This window comes from Stenella coeruleoalba (genome assembly GCF_951394435.1).
Source record: "Stenella coeruleoalba genome assembly, chromosome: 12".
Classification (NCBI taxonomy): domain Eukaryota; kingdom Metazoa; phylum Chordata; class Mammalia; order Artiodactyla; family Delphinidae; genus Stenella; species Stenella coeruleoalba.
In genome coordinates this window covers 57,576,551-57,597,233 of record NC_137158.1, presented here as the reverse complement: position 1 = coordinate 57,597,233, position 20,683 = coordinate 57,576,551, and the positions used below count along the sequence as shown (strand labels likewise).

At 35.8% G+C, this 20,683-nt stretch overlaps 1 protein-coding gene across 1 annotated transcript in view; it reads right to left on the bottom strand.

Moving 5' to 3' along the window:
• The window catches only part of LAMA2 (laminin subunit alpha 2), a 602,802-nt gene that overhangs the window by 330,035 nt on the left and 252,084 nt on the right, over nucleotides 1-20,683 (bottom strand). The window contains exons 5-8 of the mRNA XM_079939315.1: nucleotides 13,790-13,969; nucleotides 10,780-10,869; nucleotides 9,282-9,399; nucleotides 3,789-3,967 (exon numbers count right to left, since the gene is read on the bottom strand). Of these exons, the coding sequence (XP_079795441.1) occupies nucleotides 3,789-3,967; nucleotides 9,282-9,399; nucleotides 10,780-10,869; nucleotides 13,790-13,969 (567 nt within the window). The remainder of the gene's footprint in view (nucleotides 1-3,788; nucleotides 3,968-9,281; nucleotides 9,400-10,779; nucleotides 10,870-13,789; nucleotides 13,970-20,683) is intronic.

Genomic DNA, 20,683 nt, shown 5'->3' with positions numbered 1-20,683 from the left:
GAATAATCAAAAGCAGGCAGAAATTAGAAGGATTTGAGATTTGAAAGAAAAAAATACAGTAGATGAGATCCATGTTCATATAAGGGTAACAACAAAATTTGCATATCAATACCCCTCAATTCTTAACTGATCCTTTAATTGTACATTAAATCAGGGGACTCCAAGGAGCTCAGTGGATAGCAACAGCTGGAAAGCTAAATGATCTGAGTAAAATTTTCCAGTCTACGCACCATAAAGGGGAAAGAAACGAGAGTTTATCAACCAAGTCGGAAAGGTTAGATAAACACCTGAGCTTTTTATTAGTCTGTCCTAACAAGGTATAAAAGCAAGCCTCTTCAGTTTAATAGTGATTAGTCAGTAAGTTGATCACCTATTAAAACAAAATTCACAAATCTTCGGAAGAAGACAACAAAATCTTGTCTCTACACTGTATCATCCTCAAGGTCCTGTGTAAATCATAAATTACTAGACATGAGGAGAAAAATGAAGGTGTGGTCCTTATTCAAGACACAGCAAGTCAATAAAAACAGACCCTGAGGTGTCCCAAGTATTGAAATTAGCAGACAAGGACTTGTACAGGTCTGTATATATGCCCAAGAATATAAAGGAAATAATGTTCATAAGGAGTAAACACATGGATTATTTCAGCAGAGAAATGAAAATTACAAAAAACACAATAAGTCTAAAAAGCTGAAAATAAAATATCTCAATGAAAAAATTAACTGGATATGCTTAGCAGCAGGTAAGTGATCGCAGGGAGAAAGGTAGTATACCTAATTACAGATAAATAGAATTTATCCAATCTGAAGAACAAAACAAATTTTCATTACCACAGACTCAGTAACCTATAGGACACCGTCCAGCAACCTGACCTGTATGCAGTTGGAGTCACAAAAGGGGAAGAGATAGCATGGTTCAAAAAAGTCTTTTAAGAAATAATGGCTTAAAATTTCCAAAATGTGGTATAAAATCTCAATTTATAATTACATGAAGCTCAGTAGCCAAGAAGGTAAGCACAAAGAAATCCACATTTAGATACACATGGTCCAATTCTGAAATTGGAACATTTTTTCTGTAACTAAAACTGTAGGCTTTGTAAGGCACATAAGGTTTGTTTCTTCTCTTCCTCCTCCTTCTCTCCTCCACCTCTTCCACCTAGTTCTTGTTCATCTTGTTCTTCTTTTTCTTTTCCTTAATTGTTTTGTTGTTCTTTTCATTTTCTTTCCATCTCCTTTCCCTTCCTCTCCTTTTTCTACTCCCCTCCTTCTCCTCTGCCTCTTTCTTTTTTTTCTTTTAACAAACTTTTACAAATGTAAAAAAAAATTGTTTGTTTGCAGTCCATATAGATATAGGCCATGGGCCAAATTTTATCTAGAGGTCATAGTTTGCCAATACATGTTTTGGCTGCTAAAAGGCAAATAAAAAGAGGATATCTTGAAATCAGTCAGAGAATTAAAGACACATTATATATAGAAGAAAAAAAATGCAAATGATGGCTGCCTTCTCATTAGAATAAGTGAAATCCAGAAAATACTGTATCTTTATTTTTTTAATAAATTTATTTATTTTATTTTTGTCTGTGTTGGGTCTGCATTGCTGCATGCAGGCTTTTCTCTAGTCCTGGTGAGCAGGCTTCTCATTGCAGTGGCTTCTCTTGTTGTGGAGCACGAGCTCTAGGCACGTGGGCTTCAGTAGTGTGGCACGCAGGCTCAGTAGTTGTGGCTCACAGGATTAGCAGCTCTGAGGCCTGTGGGATCTTCCTGGCCCAGGGCTCAAACCCATGTCCCCTGCATTGGCAGGCAGATTCTTAACCACTGTGCCACCAGGGAAGCCCAAGAAAATACCATATCTTTAAAGTACTGAAAGAAAAACAAACATCTCTCTCCATGTAATGAAAATACACTTCAGTAATAAGGGTAGTATAAAGATATTTTCTGATGAAATAAACCTGAGAGAAATTGTCACCATCAATTCTTGCCCTATTTTAAAAAAAAGCTAAAGGAAGTTCTTCAGGCAGAAGGAAATTATACAAAATTAACAAATTAACAAAAGACATGCAAGATCTCTACACTGAAAACACTGATATGAATAATTAAAGAAGACAGAAATAAGTGAAGAGATATACTATATTCATTGACTGGAAGACTCAATATTGTTAAAGTGTTAGTTCTCTCCATATTTGCATTTAGATTCTATACAACAATCCCAACTTATATTTCTGTCATTGAGAAGTTGATTCTAAAATTTGCATGGAAATGTAAAGAAACTACTATAGCCAAAGCAATCTTCAAAAGGAAGAATAAAGTTAGTGCACATATGTTTCTGAATTCTAGTTTTATTAAAGCTAAAGTTATCGGGCTTCCCTGGTGGCGCAGTGGTTGGGAGTCCGCCTGCCGATGCAGGGGACACGGGTTCGTGCCCCGGTCCGGGAGGGTCCTGCGTGCCGCGGAGCGGCTGGGCCCGTGAGCCATGGCCGCTGAGTCTGCGTGTCTGGAGCCTGTGCTCCGCAACGGGAGAGGCCACAACAGTGAGAGGCCCGCGTACCGCAAAAAAAAGAAAAAAAAAAAAAAAGCTAAAGTCATCAAGATAGTGTGCCATTAGCACAAAGATGGACAAATAAATCCATGGAACAGAACTGGGGCTCCAGATGTTGACCCAAAAGATCAACTGATTTTCAAAAACTGCCTCAGAACAATTTAAAAGAGAAAAAGAAAGTATTTTTCCAAAAATGGTGCTGGAACAACAGATGAACCACATAGATCTCAATCATTATTTCATACCCTACACAAAGATTAACTTGAGAAGGGCCACAGCCCTAAAAGTTAAAATTATAACATTTCTAGAATAAAAAAGAACAATTTCTTGACTTGAAGAAATACTTCACAAGAGAAGATATAGGAATAGCCAATAAACACTTAAAATAAGAATTTAATCCATGGGATCTGCTGTAAATTCATAATAGAAGATCTGCTGTAGCACCAAGCATTGATGGGAATGACTTAGTGATTGCCTAGTACCCACTTGCCATACCTACTACACCCACATCTACTAGAATGGCTAATTCAAAAAGATAGTCAAGACCAAATAACAGAGATAATGTGGAAGAACTAGAATTTACATACACTTTTGGTGAACATGTAAAACAGTATTACTAACTTGACAAAATGTTGGCAGTGTCTTATAAAGTCAAACATATATCTATCCTATGAAGCAAGTACTCTACTCCTAGATATTTACACAAGGTTAATAACACATGACCACAAAAAGACTCACATAAAACTGTTTTATAGGAGCTAACCAAAAACTGGAAATGACCCAAATGTCCACCAACAGGAGAATGGATTAAAAATTAAGATATGTTCACGCAAAGGACTACTCCTTAGCAATTTTTTTTAAAAGAAATAACTACTGATGTGTACAACATGAATAAATCTTAACATGTTAAATTGAGTGAAAGGAAGACCAACAATTTTATGTACTTTATGATTTCTTTTTTAGGAAATTCACTAAGAGGCAAAACTAATTTATGCTCTAAAAATCAGAACAGAGTTTGCCTGGGGGTGGTGATTGACTGGAATGAGGTACAATGGGACTTTCTGGAGAGATGGAAATATTTTATATCACATCCTGAAAGATTTATACAGTTTCTACTATGAAATATTTCTAGTCACCTTTGAGAATTCGAAGTCCAATTATTTAGAGAAGCTATCAAAATTATTTTTCCCTATAATACATCTCTGTCTGAAAAAGCCAAAATAACACTTAATGAAAGAAAAAGCATACTTTACCCCTTTGGGTCTGAAGAAACCATCAATGCATGTCTCACAATTTATGCCAGCAGTGTTTCCAGTACAATTAATGCACACACCCCCTCCAATGTACTTTCCATGTATATTTAAACTCAGATTTCTTCTGGCAACATTTTCATCATAATAGCATTCTTCAGCTTTCCCATGACAATTGCAGGCTACATTAGGGAAAAATAAATTTATAGACATTAATTTCAGATATACTTAAAAATAATATTTTGTTACATAAGAGATTTTTATACCATATGGAAAATTATATTACATTATATATGTATATATATATAATCAATACAAAGGTATCTAGAAAGTACTTGGATTTATTAGACATGTTAATAAATTTGCACGTTTTAATGGAACTTGAAATAGTTAAAACATAAATTAAGCTGAAGCATACGACATTGCCAATATTTGACTGATTTTATCTTATAAAACTGATATGTCATATAATTCACCCTACAATTTCCTATTACGACAAATTACTGAAGTATGGTACTGAATGATTAACATCCATGTAATCTGTAATGAATAATTATTATATGTGAACCTCTATGTTAGATACTATGGGTAAAAAGGATGCTTAGTATATACACTTGACCCTTGAATAATGCAGGAGTTAAGGGTACCAATCCTCTGCACAATGGAAAATTAGAGTATAACTTTGCAGCCAGCCCTCCCTGTCCTTGGTTTCTCATCCCCCAATTCAACCAACCACGGATTGTGTAGTACTGTAGCACTGTTGTCTGCATTTAGTGAAAGAAATCCGCCTATAAGTGGACCCTTGCAGTTCAAATCCATGTTGTTCAAGAGTCAAATGTTATTCCTTTCTTTTACTACTAATCATAACTAAAACCTAGGGATTTTTTATATGCCACATTCTGTTCTAAATGTTTTATATTTATTACCACTGATTTTAATTCTCCAATAGTTTTGTGACTTACAGACTCTATCAACCTCTTTTCATATATTAGGAATCTCAAGCAAAGAGAAGTGAAGTAACTAGTAAAAGTTCACCAAGTCAGTATTGTAAGCCAAACTCTGAGGTCGGGCTCCAGAGTCTGCAGGGCTAACCACTACCACAATCCCTTCAAGTTATCTGATAAGAAAAAGCTGTACGATAAGTGCCAAGGTATCAGGACAAGATGAGAGCTGGTTTGCCCAGTGGTGAGATCACGCTATTTTGTGCCAGTCTTGGATTTGGGTGTCCTCTTCACTCCTTAGTAGTCCTGTGAGGTAGGGAACTTCATTTCACTAAGGCTCAGTTTCCATATAAAACATGAAGTGGTCAGTAGTAATTACTAGGTAGGGATATTTAAAATGCACGTAAAATCATTAGCATAATGCGTTACAAATAAGTTCCCAAATGATTTTCCCTGTTCCACTTCCCCTCATCTTCATCCTCTATGTTTTCGTAACCCCCTTCTCTTCTCCTTTTCTTTTTCATATCACATTACAGGCGTTCAGAGGAATGATAAATTACTTCCCCAGGAAGAATTGGGTAAGGCTTTGAAAAATGGGTAGAATTTATTTTAGGATGGCAACTAGGCAAAAAATATACTATGCAATGTCTTTCCTCATATGTTGAGTTTCTTAGGTGTCCTTGCATTGATTTCCACATCTATACGTGTGTGCATATGTGTGCATGTGTATGCACGTGCACGGGCCTGTGTGCGGCACACAGCTCTTTAATTCCACAAAAGGGGACATTTATATACTGTTCTGAACTATCTTTTTACTAACAGTAAATAGCATGGCTCCTTCTCTATTGGTATTATGTTTTCCCTAAGGCTACACTGGGTACTTCTTGATTAATTAGATGCCTAATAGTGGGCAGTTACATTGTTTCCAGATTTCTCCTTAATAACACTGAGTACCTAACAGGAGGGCAATGGAGGTCGGGGTTAGGAGTGGGGGTCTGGTGTTAGATGGCTCCCCATTTGCCAGCTGAGTGACTTTGAGGAGACAGTTCAAGTCTTAGCATCATTTTGGTACTTAACTCTTAGGTTGTGGTGAGAATGCAGATCATCTAGCAGAACGCCTGAGACAGTAAATACTCAGCCCTGTAAATGTCAGTAGCAGTGGTATTAGCAATTGGATACTAAAGACAAGGAGCATAAAACGTCCTGTACAGCTATCCAAGTCCATCTACAGATTAAATTCCTGCAAGTGCAATTTCTAGTCAAGGGGCATGGGAAATTTTAATTTTAATTAACTTGAAAAAATTCCCTCTGCAAATGCTATGTCAGATTACTCTCCCTCCGATAGATAGGATAAAACTGTTTCCCCACAGCCTCACCAAAACTGTGTATTACCAACATTTTCCATTCGGTGAGCATTCAAACATATGTTGAGTGAATGAATGAACACTTTGGTAAGTTTTAAAAAAAGTACTATTATTGTTTTAATGGATACTTCCTTAATTATAAATAAGTGTGATCATTTCTTTATATGGTTATATCATATTTTTTTCCTGAGCAATGTCTGTTTTGATCTTTGCTCATTTTTAACAGGTTGTTTTGAATATTTTCTTATTGCTATGGAAGATCTCTTTATATAGTAAGGATATTATCTCCTTTTCTTGTTTGTTGCAAATATCTTCTTCACCTTGTTGGCTTTTATTTAAGATATAGTACTCTTGCTATATTAGTGGAGAGTTTTCAAAATGTATTCTAGGGGACATGTAATCACAAATATAAATCACTGGGCATCATAAGCAGTTTTATATCTTTAGGACAATGCACAAGAATTCTCAAAAATCTTGTAAAACTATATTGCAAGAAATAGTCAAGATTTCTGCTACAAGTACAACTAGAGGGAAATACAGAGGAATACAAATTTATTCTCACATTATTTAGAACTAGTATTGCTGACTGTACTTATAACCATGAGCTAATGCAGGTAAAGACTGATGCCTGAGGAGCAGTCCTTTTCACACTCCATGTATGAGGGCCCTTTCCCACAGCCTTGGCTGCTGTTTAAAGGTCCTGGGCCTGCACAGCTTTCATCTATAGCCTTAGAGGACATGGATAATACCTACTCACAAAGAGCCATTTTTCACTCTGTCATCAGCAGTTTGTTATTTCACAGAATGTCCAAGACACATGATAGAAACTGTCTGTTAGTACAGGCTTAGCAATGGAATACATATCCTTTGCACTTTAGAGATATAAGCTGCCTCAAATAAGCTAGATTGATAAAAGTCGAAATTAAATTCAAATGAATTAGAAGGCAGTTATTCATTTTATAGAGGGACTTGTCACGTTGCAGGATTTTTCTAAATATTAAGAGGTGAACGGAACACAATTCAACTTGGAAAATAAAATTTTCATATAAGCTTTTACGAATGTGTACATTGCCAAAAGCACAATATTTATACAAGGTTTTATGGTTAAGACCCCTATCTTTAATTTGTGGATTTCAAAAAAAGAAATTATTTTCTCAGTTTGGAAATACAACCTCCCATCTCTTCCACAAAGAAAGATAAAACTGTTTTATAATAACACTATTTTATAAAAATGTATATAGCAGCAAGTGGAAATTTCCTTCTGTGTTGCTTTGTCCATCCCTGTTGCTAATAAGTCTGATCCATCCTTTCTGTTTCCTTGTTTAAACACATACACACAAGTGGAGAGCGGTAAAGGATTCTGCAGAGCCACTTAACGTTACATCATGATAACTTTGTGATAGAATGTTAGAGACAACAGGAAGAATCCCTACCCTCAAATGCTCAAAAGTTCCACGTGTGACTGTTGATATTCTACAAGCCGAAGAGAAATTAATTAAATTTAAGGAAGTTTGAGAAGAGATATTCATGGTGTCCTTTAACTTAAATTCAGTCTTAGGAATGAATGTCTGCTCTTGTCGGGACAAGCTGTGGAGATCCTGAGGGATTGTCAGGAATGGGGTTGGGGGCAGATGATAAAAAACAAGGGCTGGGCATCTGCTACCCACCCCCTTACAACACTGGGTAGTGGTGGCCCATTCCCTCAGATACATCTCAGTATCAACGAGTGATTTCTAAACCAAAATATCTTCACAAGCACTCAGACACAACTCAAAAGGCAAAAGAGATATGTGCAGAAAATGAAGGGACTCAAGACATTGATAGGATAGGCAGAATCTTAAACTGAAAAGAAAATGTATTTTATGTTTGGGGAATATTTTATGATTAAAGTCTGCTACAATTCAATAATTTTAAGGACGTATCTTGTCTGACACATGATACATGATATTTTTATTCAATAAATACATAAGGTTGGTATTGGTTTAAAATGGCTACCAAGCCTGTTTTGGTGACCACATACACCTACTGAACTGAAAAAATGTGATTAGGATTGATTCACTAAAATATTAATATTTGAGTTCAATAGAATTGGGCTTTCTGGCTAGTTCGGATTTATAGTTCAGCAGAAGTCTTTGTTTTTAGGTCTCGTCTTGGCCTGAACAGATCTCCAGAAACAGAAGTTTCTCTAGCTTCCCTGTCACTGTGTTGGGACAGTTGGCCATATTAGGCTACAAAGTCATCTGCTACCTTTCTTGGGTATTTCCCTTCAGGGAAAACTTCAAAAGTGATAATATTAAAGTATAAATGAGTATTTGTTGGCAAATGTTTGCATAGCCAGTTGTTTTATGGTTTTTCATTACCGGCTTTTTCTTGGTTGTCACTGTCCAATAATTACTATAGCGTAGTTTATGCTAATGATTGTCACTGATACCATTTCTAATAGTAGCATTTTATACCGTTATTAATGTGAAACCACACATTTAAAATATTAATGCCTATTATTAAAATAAATATTCTTTCTCCACAAATTTGACTTCTTGCCTTCTCTCTGTTACGTTTTACTCTCCTATTCTTCCCAGCTACTGCCCCCAAACACTACCCTTTAATAAGTATAACTAATGAATCAGAGTCCTTTCTTTCCCAGATAACAAACTGACTCTAACCTGTAGGGTCTGATCTCTTCCCTCTGGTTTTTCTCCATTTATTAGATGATGGGTACTCAAAAGCTATTTACTATTTACCTGAGCTATTTAGGGGAGGAACTACAAAGGGAACAGGCAGAAGGATCTGGAGCTATACTGGTTTCAGAACCATTTTATAAACATACGTGTTTAGAAGGTTAATCTCTATACCCTGCAGGCTTTATTGAATGTTTATTTACATTTGTATATATGTATTATGCCGTAAGCTTCAGATTCACCCCTGATGACAGTAAGTGTATCCTATGCTTTATCTATTTCTCATTATTCTCACACAGTGGTAAATTCGTGGGTGTTTTGTAAATATTTGTCAAATTAAAAAAAAAAAACTTGAAAACTCTAAAACAGGAGGGTAAAAGAGCTTACCAGCTACTGTCTTGGATAAATTATATGAACTGGAAATATGCGCTCACCTGAAATCAGCACATGTTTATATCACCTGTGTCCCAGGGAAGGAAGAATTACCCATGGTGCTGGCTTGTCAGAACATACCTTCACATTCAGTTTTGGTCAGAAAAGTGCCTGCTCTCCACGGTTTCTGATGAAATCCAGGACAGCACTGATCACAGCTATCACCACACGTGTTATGCTCACATTCACAGCGGGATTTCTAGTCAAAAAATGGGGAAAAAGCATACTTTCAGCATTCTTTGGAACCGTAAATGAGGGGCTTCCCCTGAAAGGCAGAATGAAGAGAAAAGGAAACATCAAGACTATGTACCAAAATCTAAAACTCCCATCAGTCTGGGAAGGAAGAGGTGCCAGCCTTGGGAGTGGGTATATTTGATCAACACCAGCTTAGGGAGGGAGATCCAGGCTGGCTCTGGAATCACTGGGCTCAAACACAGAAGAGAGAAGAGGACCAGCTGGAAGTAGTCTAGAAGACTAGAATCCCTTCTCTGATTCCTGAGATCCACAGGTCTTCTGGGTGGGATGTATCCATTTTAAGGATTCCCAATTAACATTTGGTGTAGGAAGAGGGGAAAGAGTAGATTCCTAGGCATGGAGGGGCATGGATAGAATAGAAATCTAATACCCCAAGCCTGAATCTCCTGTCTGTGTGTGTTTTGAGTACAGTCTTATTTCATCACATGGAACTGGCCCTCCAAAGCTGCCACCTGATCTCTCAAAGCTTGGGAAATACTGCTCATCAATACCCCTGATAGACAGTGCCCACGCTCTGAAGAAAGCAGGACCACAACCTTGCCCAGAAAAGTATGCCAGGGGTTTGAATCTTCCCGAGGAGGTAATACTATGATGCATTAGTCAGAAAACTAATACTATTTGAGAAATACCATTTGCATTACAGTTTTAGTAGGAAAAGAAATCTTTACACATGTAGCTACATTCACTGATCTTACTATTGAACACATTTCTTCCATACACTATAAAGTGGATGATTTTCTATTTCACCAGTTTATTTATGACTGAGAAAAACAGATGCTCATTCATCTTCTTTTTTAGGTTATGTTCATTTAGTCCATTGTCATTAATGAAAAATTCAACCCAAAACCATTCCAGCATTTTCTGACCTGGCGGTTTCAAGCTCTCTTGAATACTCTCTTCCTTCCTGCCCCTGTCCTACCTCAGCCTCCGGTTCCATGGTCATTTAGATTTACTTCCATGTACATTTTTCATTTGTTTGCATTAATTTTTTTGATGAAAATTCTTAAAAGAAAGGGTCAGGTTGATTGATGACAGGAGTTCTTTAAAGCTAAATCATACAGCTGGCTGTCATAGCTAGAAAGGTTTCAAAATATATAGACCAGTTTGGAGCCTTTTTGGAAGAAAACTAATTTGTTTTCTGATACTGTGATGGCTGCCTTCAAAGTCTATCATCCTACCTGCCAGCTCTATTTCACCCTGGCACGGCTTTCTGTTAAGTGGGGGCCTGACACCCATTCACAGCGTCCCTGTCAGCAAAGCTTCTCATGAAGCATTTTACAGTTCAGAGCTTCATTTTACCAAAGCATCCTATAAATATACATACATTTGTCACTGGATCAAGTGGACAAGCCCTGGCATGACCATAGCAGATGCACATCCCTCCAACCGAAATATCCTTGACCGAGTAGTAATACTGCAAAAAAGCAATCCAGAGAGAAATCCTATTAAGACTACTGCAAGGTGAAAGCAACAAAAGGGAACATTCAGTTAAAAACTTGGCTTTCTGCTTGTATCCTTAGTTTGAAGCACTAGAGAACAACAGAAGGTTCACAAAAGTATCCAGTAACTCCTCACATTGAAATCATAGCCCAGGGACAGAATACCTCTAATTTATGTTAGGTGGGCATTTTAGAAATTTCTTTCTTACAGACAGTACAAAGGACTGCACAGTACAAATACTCCATGCTGGAGTATTTATTATTGAGAGCAAATTGTTATGGGGCGGGGGAGCAAGGGCACTAATTCTTCATAAAAGTTGAAAGAAAGAAAATCTTTTTTATTATCATTATAGGAACATCAGTGTTCGTGAATCATACGCAGACTGTTTTACTCGATGGATTTGAAAAGAATCAACAAATTTAGGGAAATAGTGCTCATAACAACACATTTCTTAACCATATCAAGAAGAAAATGAAAATTAATTATAAGATTGATTTAACATAATGTGAGAAGTAAACTAGATGTGCAGAATACTTTTTTTTCATTATTATGTTAAAATATCCATGCAATTACTTTCCTATCTGAGTTAACAGGACTGTTTCTAATTATTTTCATCTACTCAGTTATTTTTAAAAGATCATTTGTAATTACAGAGCAGGACTATGTAAAAATTTTACTTAATTTGTATATAGCATTTTATAGTTGTGAGAGTACTTCATATTACCTTATGGAATCCAAATAACCATCTTATGGTAGACAGTTCTATTATTCCAATTATTTACACTAAAAAAAACCCCCACACATTTAGTGAGAATAAGTAGGTAGACACAAAGTTCCCTGAATACAAATTCCCTTTTCCAATTTACTTCTTTTCTTCACTTCTTTTTAAAATTCTTTTTGCTTGTTTTTGCTATTTATGTATAGTATCTTTTATAATATTTTTGTTACTTTATCTTACTTGATATACTTAGACCTCACACTATTGTAACTTGCAAGGGAGTTTAGGTGTAGTTTAGACATAAAAAAGTCTGCTTTTCACTAACTTCATCACCTTATAATACAGATACAAACAGGGATAGTTGCTCAGAAAGCTAATACAGTAGTTTTGTAGGTGTTTGTAAAATTGGGAAATTTGCTTTAAATATAAATGTGCAATGCTTCATTTCTGTGTCATGAAGAGGAGCTAAAATTCAATATCCTATTTTTATATATTTAAATTTATATGTAGTGTTTACAGAACTTGAGTACTTTCAAAAAACACATTTATATGTTGAATTTTACTGCACTATTTTAAAGGCTCATGTACAATGAAGTTATAAATAATAGATGTGCACCCTAACCCCTCTCTGCTTTCTGCAAAAGATGATAAAAAGAACACATTTATTTCCATTGATTTTTTTCTTTGATAGATATACTGTCAGGAAAGATTAAATTTCACTTCAAAATTATTCAGTCTTCCTTGGTGTGCATTTTTAAGTCATGCCAAAATTATAATTAAAAATCTTTTTTTTAACAAGTGAAGAATCTAAACATTGGTGAAAAATAATGATTACTGTTGCATAAAACAATTTACAATATACTGAAATATAAGACAAGGTAAAATTATTTCAGGTTTGGAAATAAGGGCACTAACACATCCAACACGTGTTGCATGGGGAAAATAAAACTTTAAAAGTTATTTTGCCATGATGGAGAGGTTAGGTGTGAGTAAGTTAAGTAATGAGAAGAGAAAATATGCGAGGGGTACTCAGGAATTGTGAAAAGTACCACCCTTCGGTATTCAGCCAGCCGGTTCAGCAATTTGGTAATTCGTGGCAACCGTCTAACCTTAGTAGGGTCATTCTAGAGAGATGCTTTTTCTCACAATCTCAGTTTCTCCCTACAATCCTCTTTTCTCCTCCGCTGTTAGCATATATTTGTTCTATGGATTTACTGCTGAATTGACTCTCTTGGTAATAGTGTCTTGGCTGTGTAGCAGCATATAAAGGAGATGAGTAAACCAGTGAATACGGTGAGGCGTGGATAGGAGAGGGAACAGTTATCACTCATAGCAACTTGGGTTGATCGTCTATGTCATAATCTCTCAAATTCCTGTTTAACACTGGAAAACAACACTTGGTAGCTCCTACTTTCAATGATCTGTTGAAAGGATGCTATGACCATTTTTTCCTGATATTCAATTCATAAAGGAAAATAAAATAGTATATATGATCACTTTTTTCCTATAGCAGCGCTCTTTTGAACTAGCAGTGCCTTGTGATTCATTAATGAAGCATAAAACTAAATTATTTAATTAGACAAAATGGTCCACAGAACGGTGACATCCATATCACCTGGGAATTTATTAGAATTGCAGTTTCTCAGTTCTGCCCTAGACCTACTGAATCCGAATCTGCATTTCCACATCACCAGCTGATCTATGCACATTAAAGGTTATCAAGATGTCATGTGATGTGTGTGTGTGTGTGTGTGTGTGTGTGTGTGTACTGAGTCATGATATAAAATGTATTTCTTAGTGTGCGTTGCAACCAAAAATGTTTCAAAGCCCATTCTCTTCCTGTAGTAACCCCCCCCCCAAAGCCAATTATAATAGTAGTATGGATTACCCAAAGTGTCGAAAAACTAACTTAGGCCTCAAAATTAAGATAATGATCTAGGCATTACGATCTCCATTGTACCAAAGAGGAAATTAAAGTTTAGAAATGTTAAAAAGTTTGATAAATGTTACACATCTAATAAGTGGCAGAGCTTAGATTTAAACAAAGGAAGGTCTGTGGAATTTCAAAGTCTTTCACTCCTTCACTGAAAGATATCTTTTAAAACTATTTAACAGACAATTAAAACGATGGGTGCAATATCATTCACAAGTTCCAGAATGATTCATTGTAACTTACTCTTCGTGTGACAATGGGGTCAATTTCTCTTGGGTCTTTGTGAGCAAACATCATCAAATCGGCATTCAAGGTGCGGATCCTCTGAAATCTCAGGCGAATATAGCGGGCGGAGGTAAATTCCAGCAGTTCAGGAGACAGATCATCAGCACTTGGTCTCCCATTGATCAAAGAGATGTGAATCTATGCAAGGTGGGAAATCATTTGACAATTAAAGTTACCAAAAGTTAAATATCTGGTTTTAATTTTTCTTAGAAAAATAAAGTTAAGCTCCCTTTCTCCCAGTCAGTCAGGCAGATACAGGTTCATATTTACTTACTGGAATGCAGCGAAGTAATTGAGAAATTTTATGAATGCTTTAGTACATATACATGCAATTTATTTGCTTATATTTCAGGTGTGTTGTATATACTGCATTACCCATATTTCTCTGTTCCAAGGCAGTGCATCTACTTGAGTTTCCTAGGATTTCTATAAATTCTTGTCAGTCATTCATTTTCTGAGAATTATTGTGCCCTAACATTATTTAAGACTGTAGTATACAGTGGGAAACCAGAAAACTTGGTATAATAAAGTTACAAAATATCAGACAAAAGCAAGAAACCATCAGGAGCTTAATTTTTTTTATTCTGAACTTGAAAGTATCCAATTATATAGCCTTAAAATATGGAGAGCAAAAATGGACACATTATAAGAAAAACTACACAAATCTCCAAGCACAGTGAGAAATTTCAATAAGCTGGTTTTTGTTGTTGTTGTTGTTTGTTTTTTAGTAATTGATAGATCAAGAAGGCAAAAAATTTACCAAGGATATAACACATTCTATGAAAAATATACTCTATGAAAATATATTAAAACCTGGACAGGATGGTAATTTTTTCAGGAAAATAATTTAGCACAATTGACACCAGAAGAAATCAAATCTAACCATGCCATTTTCCATGTAAAAAGTGGAGAAAAGGTCAAGGAATTACCCTCCAAAGCTAATTTGGAGGCATGGGGCCCACATATTCTAACAGGGATTTCATGAGAGCAGAGAATTCTAATGCGGAATAAACCATTTGATAAAATAAGAAGTACTTCTATCACAGATAAAGGAATTATTTTTCTAATGCCTAAAGAACTCCTATAAATCAACAAGAAAAAATACCAACAACACAAAAACAGACAGAAGATGTAAGAGGACTATTCAAAGAAAGGGAAATATAAATGGCTATTAAACTTTTGATAAGATAGTGAGCCTCACTCATAACAGAACCGTTAATTAAAACCACTCTAAAAACCTTTTCCAGTTTTTCAGGTTGTCAGAATCCTAAAATATTGATAATACTCCTGGATGGCAAGACTAAAGAGGTACAGCAATCCTCACATACTTACAGGTGTGAGTGTAAAATGGCACAGGCCCTTATGAAGGTGAATTTAGCAATAACTGTCAAAATTACAAATGCACAGAATATTTTACTTAGAAATTCCACTTCTGGGGAATCACCCTACAGATATATATATATCACTAATTAACATGAAATTAATGAAATGTACAACTATATTGAATTCCCACCACATTTTTTGGTAATAGCAGAAGACTGGAAACAATCTAATATCCATCAATGTGAGACTGGTTAAATAAATTATACATCGATACAGTGAATTATATGTACCTTACAAAAGAATAAGGAAACTCTCAATATAATGACAGGAAGAACTACTTTCACTTTTTTGTACTTTGTAAATGCATTATTACCTATGCAATAAATCAAATGAGATGAAAATTGTTAAAGAAACTGAAATTGAGTGGTAAGTTTTGGACTGCACACACACACACACACACGCACACACACACACCCCCCATGTGTACGCACACACAGGAGGCTAAAAAGCAAAGGAAACCATTAGATGAAAAGACAACCCTCAGAATGGGAGAAAATATTTGCAAATGAATCAACGGACAAAGGATGAATCTCCAAAATATACAAACAGCTTATGCAGCTCAATATTAAAAAATGGGTGGAAGACCTAAATAGACATTTCTCCAAAGAAGATATACAGATTGCCAACAAACACATGAAAGGATGCTCAACATCACTAATCATTAGAGAAATGCAAATCAAAACTACAATGAGGTATCACCTCATACCAGTCGGAATGGCCATCATCAAAAATTCTACAAACAATAAATGCTGAAGAGGGTGTGGAGAAAAGGGAACCCTCTTGCACTGTTGGTGGGAATGTAAATTGATACAGCCATTATGGAGAACAGTGTGGATGTTCTTTAAAAAACTAAAAATAGAACTACCATGTGACCCAGCAATCCCGCTACTGGGCATATATCCTGAGAAAACCATAATTCAAAAAGAGTCATGTACTACAATGTTCATTGCAGCTCTATTTGCAGTAGCCAGGACATGGAGGCAACCTAAGTGTCCATCGACAGATAAATGGATAAAGAAGATGTGGCACATATATACAATGGATATTACTCAGCCATAAAAAGAAACGAAATTGAGTTATTTGTAGTGAGGTGGATGGACCTAGAGTCTGTCATACAGAGTGAAGTAAGTTAGAAAGAGAAAAACAAGTACAGTATGGAACACATATATATGGAATCTGAAAAAAAAAAAGGTTCTGAAAATCCTAGGGGTAGGACAGGAATAAAGATGCAGACGTAAAGAATGGACTTGAGGACATGGGGAGGGAGAAGGGTAAGCTGGGTCGAAGTGAGAGAGTGGCATGGACATATATACACAACCAAATGCAAAACAGATAGCTAGTGGGAAGCAGCCACATAGCACAGGGAGATCAGCTTGGTGCTTTGTGACCACCTTGAGGGGTGGGATAGGAAGGGTGGGAGGGGATATGGGGATATATGTACATGTATAGCTGATTCATTTTGTTATAAAGCAGAAACTAACACACCATTGTAAAGCAATTATCTTCCAATAAAGATGTTAAAAATAAAATAAGAAAAAGAAGAAAGGAGTCCTGTGCTGGGCTGGGAGCTATTAAGGAACACAACAGTCTGTAAATGCACTGGGAACTGTGACTTGAGGTCACCCACTGGAATTTTCATCCACTTTTGCAAGACAATATATCATTTGTGTTAATTACACTTTTTGACGGCAGAGGCAATACGTGTCTCCATTCCTAACATTCTGCATTTAGATAATCCCTGAGAGAATTTTACAAACTGACTGCCAATAAACTACTGAGTCACTAGAGGAATAAATACAGCAATCTCTGAGATGAGAAACTAATTCTGATGCCACAAAGAATAGACTCAAAATGCTTCATGATAAAAATATGAAATGTCCCAGCTAATTGAACCTACCTTGGATACTTAGTAAAGAATAAATTCACTTAAATCAACTTTTGAGGATGATAAAATACAAGGTCTTCTAAAATAATAAATCTCCAAATATTGAATATCCTCCCCATCTGATGTAGAAAATTTTAAGAGTAAGACAGATCTTGCATATTCCACAGTTCTGGCATCTAACAGGTGAGCCAGAAATGTGTTTAAAGTCAAGTTGTCTCTATTACTTAAGAAGGTATCCATTAAACGGTAAAGGATGAATAAATAGATGTATGAAGCAATTAAAATGAATTCCCCTTACAGATTAATTTTGGCATCCAAAAATTCACCAGTGCCCTTGAATTCATGCTAAATTTCTGTCTTATCAAGCTCTTACTTGACTGCTCCTAAAAATGCTATTTGAAGGGAGAAAATCAGACCATGTCTAGAATTAAGTTTTCCAAAAATTATTAAGGTTTATTTGGCATTAATGCTATGGTGAACTGTATTTGTGCTATACATGGAATCAGTAAGTGCCTCATTTAAACATACAGGAACTTTAAAAAATGGTGAACATGTTCTCATTTACGTTAATAAACTATATGATCGCTAAAGAAAGGCTTCAGCAAAAGAATACTTCTCTTCACAGCTTTTGTATTTTCATCAAGCGACTCCGCCAAGAGATCTTGTGAGCATAGTTAGTCCCAAGCTGTTTCTGAGACAGAAAACCAGACAGCTGTTTGGCCATGTTTTGTGCAGCTTATTTCCATCATTTTTTTTTCCTTTTTAAAAAAACTCTCCTTCCAAATAAATCATAATATTGGATAAGATATTTCCACTGGAACCTCGCTGTGTAATTCCAACTCCACGGGATAGTTTAGCATACTTCCTGATTTCCTGTGGGGTAACAACTGGAGGGTGTCTATCTTCAAAAAGATGAAAAGTATCATTCCTCAAGACCACCACTGTCTTGCTGAGAGGCTGTGGGAAGTCTGTGGCAGTCTAGTGTCTTCTGAAATGACTTCCATTACAGACATGTTAGTGGATACATGTTCATGCTGTCAAAGGAATTTATTCCAACTGAAAATATCAGCCTGATTAACCACCGGTTTTTTAGATTTTAAAATTACACTCTTCTTTGAAATTAACTTTCACAGATAGATAAAGAGAAAAAAAAACTCATGAGAGATCATCTCTTTTTACGACTAAATCAATATTACACTCTACTCATCCAAATAAATTATTTTTATTAGTGTAAGGGTACTATATAAATCATGTTTCCCTTGCAGATGGATAAGATTTGAGGGCCTCTATGGTATTTTTACTTTGATAATTAGAATATAATTTAAAGACGTTTTATGCAGCAAATAATCGAAATTCTAGTATGTATAATGGCCCCTTATTATTATGTTTTTCTATTTATATTACTACCTCTGCTTTAGATTACTGGAAAAGCTATATTCCTAACAGCCTCCCCAATGATAGAAGTTTACTGAGTGGATGGATGGGAGAATGAAGGCTACTTAAGGATCATTAATAAGGATAAGAAACTTTGAAATGAGTAGTGGAAGTGGATGGAGTTGACAACTTGACGAACATTTTAAAATCCCCTTTATCAATCTCTAAGTGTGTCAATGAAATTGGTATAACAATTTGAAAGTAAGGTGACACCAGAGGATAGAACAATAATTTTCATATGTATAGGATGAGATCAGCTATCTATAGGTGTGGTCAAAGAACATGTATGTAAATGAGTGGTTGAGACTTGTGGAACCTCTTAAATCTAATCATGATTAATGTGATATTAATTCAGAGAGGGAGAATAAGATCACAACGATAACTTTAAAAAATGAACCTAATCACTTGTATTTTACCCAGCATGGGAAAAAAAAAGAAAGCATACGTTTGGAGAAAGGGGGTGATCTGTATGAAGCTTAGGAAAAGGTGACAGTGCACCAATTTGCCACTGTGTTTCTAGCACAGCACGAACAAAGGCTCTGACTCTGGCTCTGGGTGGTCAACAGGAGCCTCTAAATGATCAATTTTCAGTCTCCACCATACTTGATCTATTAACAGCATTTGAAACAACTTATTACTCCATTGATTTCCAGGATACCACACTGTCTTTTTTTGCCTCCAGTTACCCATTCCCAATCTCCCTCTCTACTTAATACCTTCTCTCCTCCCTAACTTTCTAATATTGGAGTACCATGGTGCCCAGTCCTTGGCCTTGTCTTCTGTTCTATCCACACTCACTTAGCAATCCCACCAAAGCTCACAGATTTAAGTACCATCTATACTGATGCCTCCCACACTTATATCTCCAGGCTTGATCTCTCCTAAGGTCCAGATACAGAATCCAACTGCCTTCTTGATCCATTTATGCGACTGTCTAATAGGTACCTCAAACTTATATCTCAAACTGAGTTCCCTTTCTTCACCCTCAGTGTTCCCAATCTCATTAAATAATTTTATCCTTTCTATTACCCAGGACGAACAACTTGGAGTCATGCTTGCCTGCTCTTGTTTTCCTTCTTCCTACATCCAACTTTTCTGCAAATCTTGTTGGCTTTACCTTCAAACGTGTTTTATGTCTCCCTACTGCTCCCATTAGCACAGATATACTTTATACCTTTCAGGTCTCAGCTAAGATGTCAATTCCTTCCTTCCATGAACACTTGCATGTCCTGTCTAGGAGCTCTTCCTATGAATTCTCTGAGCTCCACTGTGATCACTGCCTATTTACTTGCTTGTATCTGCTACTAGACTGTAAGCTCAATGAGAGTAGGAACTTTGTCTTATTTACAGTATAGTCTTAGTGATTAATATAGTGAGTAGCATCTAGTAGATTCAATAATTATTTGTTGAATGAGTAAATCATTAACAGTGCCCAAATATTATAGACTGTGATAGAATTTCCAATGAATTAACTCTTTCTTCAAACATTCACAATTTTTGAATTGTGTATGTCATTTAAATTTTGACTTTGTATATATTTCACCTATATTTTTAATTGCATTTATTGGATGTACGTCAAGAATTTTAGCATAAATTTTATTTGACATAATTCAATAAATCTCACTAGAGGTGTAATAATTCAAGTACCTACAAAACATTACAGGCAGATTCCTGTAGCCCCAACATTTGGATAAATCATCCAAAAATTATTTAAGTCACTAATAGAGCCATTTTTGAATATAAAAATAATGCAATATACTTGTATATCCTTAGGTGCCTCAGTATTCCTACTTAACAGAACTGGAAAGATTTTCTTTTCATGCAGAGTGTAGTGTACTGAATTATCTTGGAAGGTCCTTAATAAACATCACACTATCATCAGAAGTTTATAAGCCCAACCAAAACAACTACTATACTTCCATGGTTGATGACTACTGTGCTGCTGGAAAAGTAATATTTTAACATATAAAATGTCAAAGACTGTGAATGACATTAACTTCCTTAACTAATCTATTCCAAGAATATAAGGAAATGTCAGCTTAATGAACTATTTAATAAATATGACTGTATCACTGACACCTGTACCCTGAGCTTAGTCTTAACAGGTCTTTCCGACTCCCATAATATATCTCCTTTCTGACACCTACTTG